This window comes from Mastomys coucha, unplaced genomic scaffold, assembly GCF_008632895.1.
Source record: "Mastomys coucha isolate ucsf_1 unplaced genomic scaffold, UCSF_Mcou_1 pScaffold2, whole genome shotgun sequence".
NCBI lineage: Eukaryota > Metazoa > Chordata > Mammalia > Rodentia > Muridae > Mastomys > Mastomys coucha.
Window position 1 is genome coordinate 17,011,960 of NW_022196902.1, and position 1,008 is coordinate 17,012,967.

A 1,008-nucleotide genomic window follows, 5' to 3' on the forward strand; every position below is an offset into this window, starting at 1 on the left:
CTATGCGCCATAAGCATATAAAGGTAAATAATAAGAAATAAAAACTACCATGCCAAACAACTAGAACTTCAGGAGAGAAGGCTCAGGCTGGGGAAAAACCCAAATCTATCTCTAAAGTAAACTGCATAACTACACATACATAAGAGACTGTCAAGAGTTGCCTACACTACACAGGGGGGGTTAAACAGCTTGCCAAAATTCCTACAGAACCAGTTTATTTTTCTCTGATTAAAATAAATATGAATAACAAACTATTTTAATAGCCACAATAAGTAGCTTACCGGCTGTCCTTTGTATCACAAAGGGTTGAATTTCTCTTTACTTTTAAGCGAGAAAGAAGCATTCATTTTGGGATCGTACATCTTGTTGTCAATTATGCCATGGGATTCTGGATAAAGTCCCTAAGGAAAGATCAATTGCAGATTATAGCTCGAATTCCAAAACAAATGATCTCATCCTCATCTGAAGCTGAATTATGCCCTTGAACAGTGCTTCAACTACATCTTCTTGGTCCAAACAGAGAGTGCCTCCATGCCTACTCACTATGACGATGCTGTAATCGTTGGGAAACGTCTTGGTAGGGTACATAGGCCTCATGTTTTTAGTGTACGTTCCACATTTTTCTAGACAGAAAATGAAACAACAGACATTGCTATTAGGCATATCACATTAAGTAATTATCCCAGGATGCAGATCAAACAGCCAGATCAAAATTCAGAATAAGTCAAAAGCAACACAACTGCTACAAATTTAGTATTAACAATGAAATAAAAAGTCTTATTTATTTCTCTCTCTTTCTCTCCCTTCCATGTAACCCAACCTAGCATTGAGTTTGGTGTACAGCAAGGGAGAAGCTAAACTTTGAGCTTCTTGATACCTTCCTAGTGCTAGGATTACAGCTGTCCACCATTAAGCCTGGTTTATACAGTACTGAGGACTGAACCTGGGGCTTTGTGCATGCTGGCAAGCACTCTACCACCTGAGCCTCAACTCCAGGCCTTATATTCT

At 38.9% G+C, this 1,008-nt stretch overlaps 1 protein-coding gene across 1 annotated transcript in view; it reads right to left on the reverse strand.

Moving 5' to 3' along the window:
* The window catches only part of Enpp1 (ectonucleotide pyrophosphatase/phosphodiesterase 1), a 145,780-nt gene that overhangs the window by 46,136 nt on the left and 98,636 nt on the right, over window positions 1–1,008 (reverse strand). Inside the window, 2 exon segments of the mRNA XM_031380749.1 lie at window positions 249–401; window positions 544–623. Of these exon segments, the coding sequence (XP_031236609.1) occupies window positions 249–401; window positions 544–623 (233 nt within the window).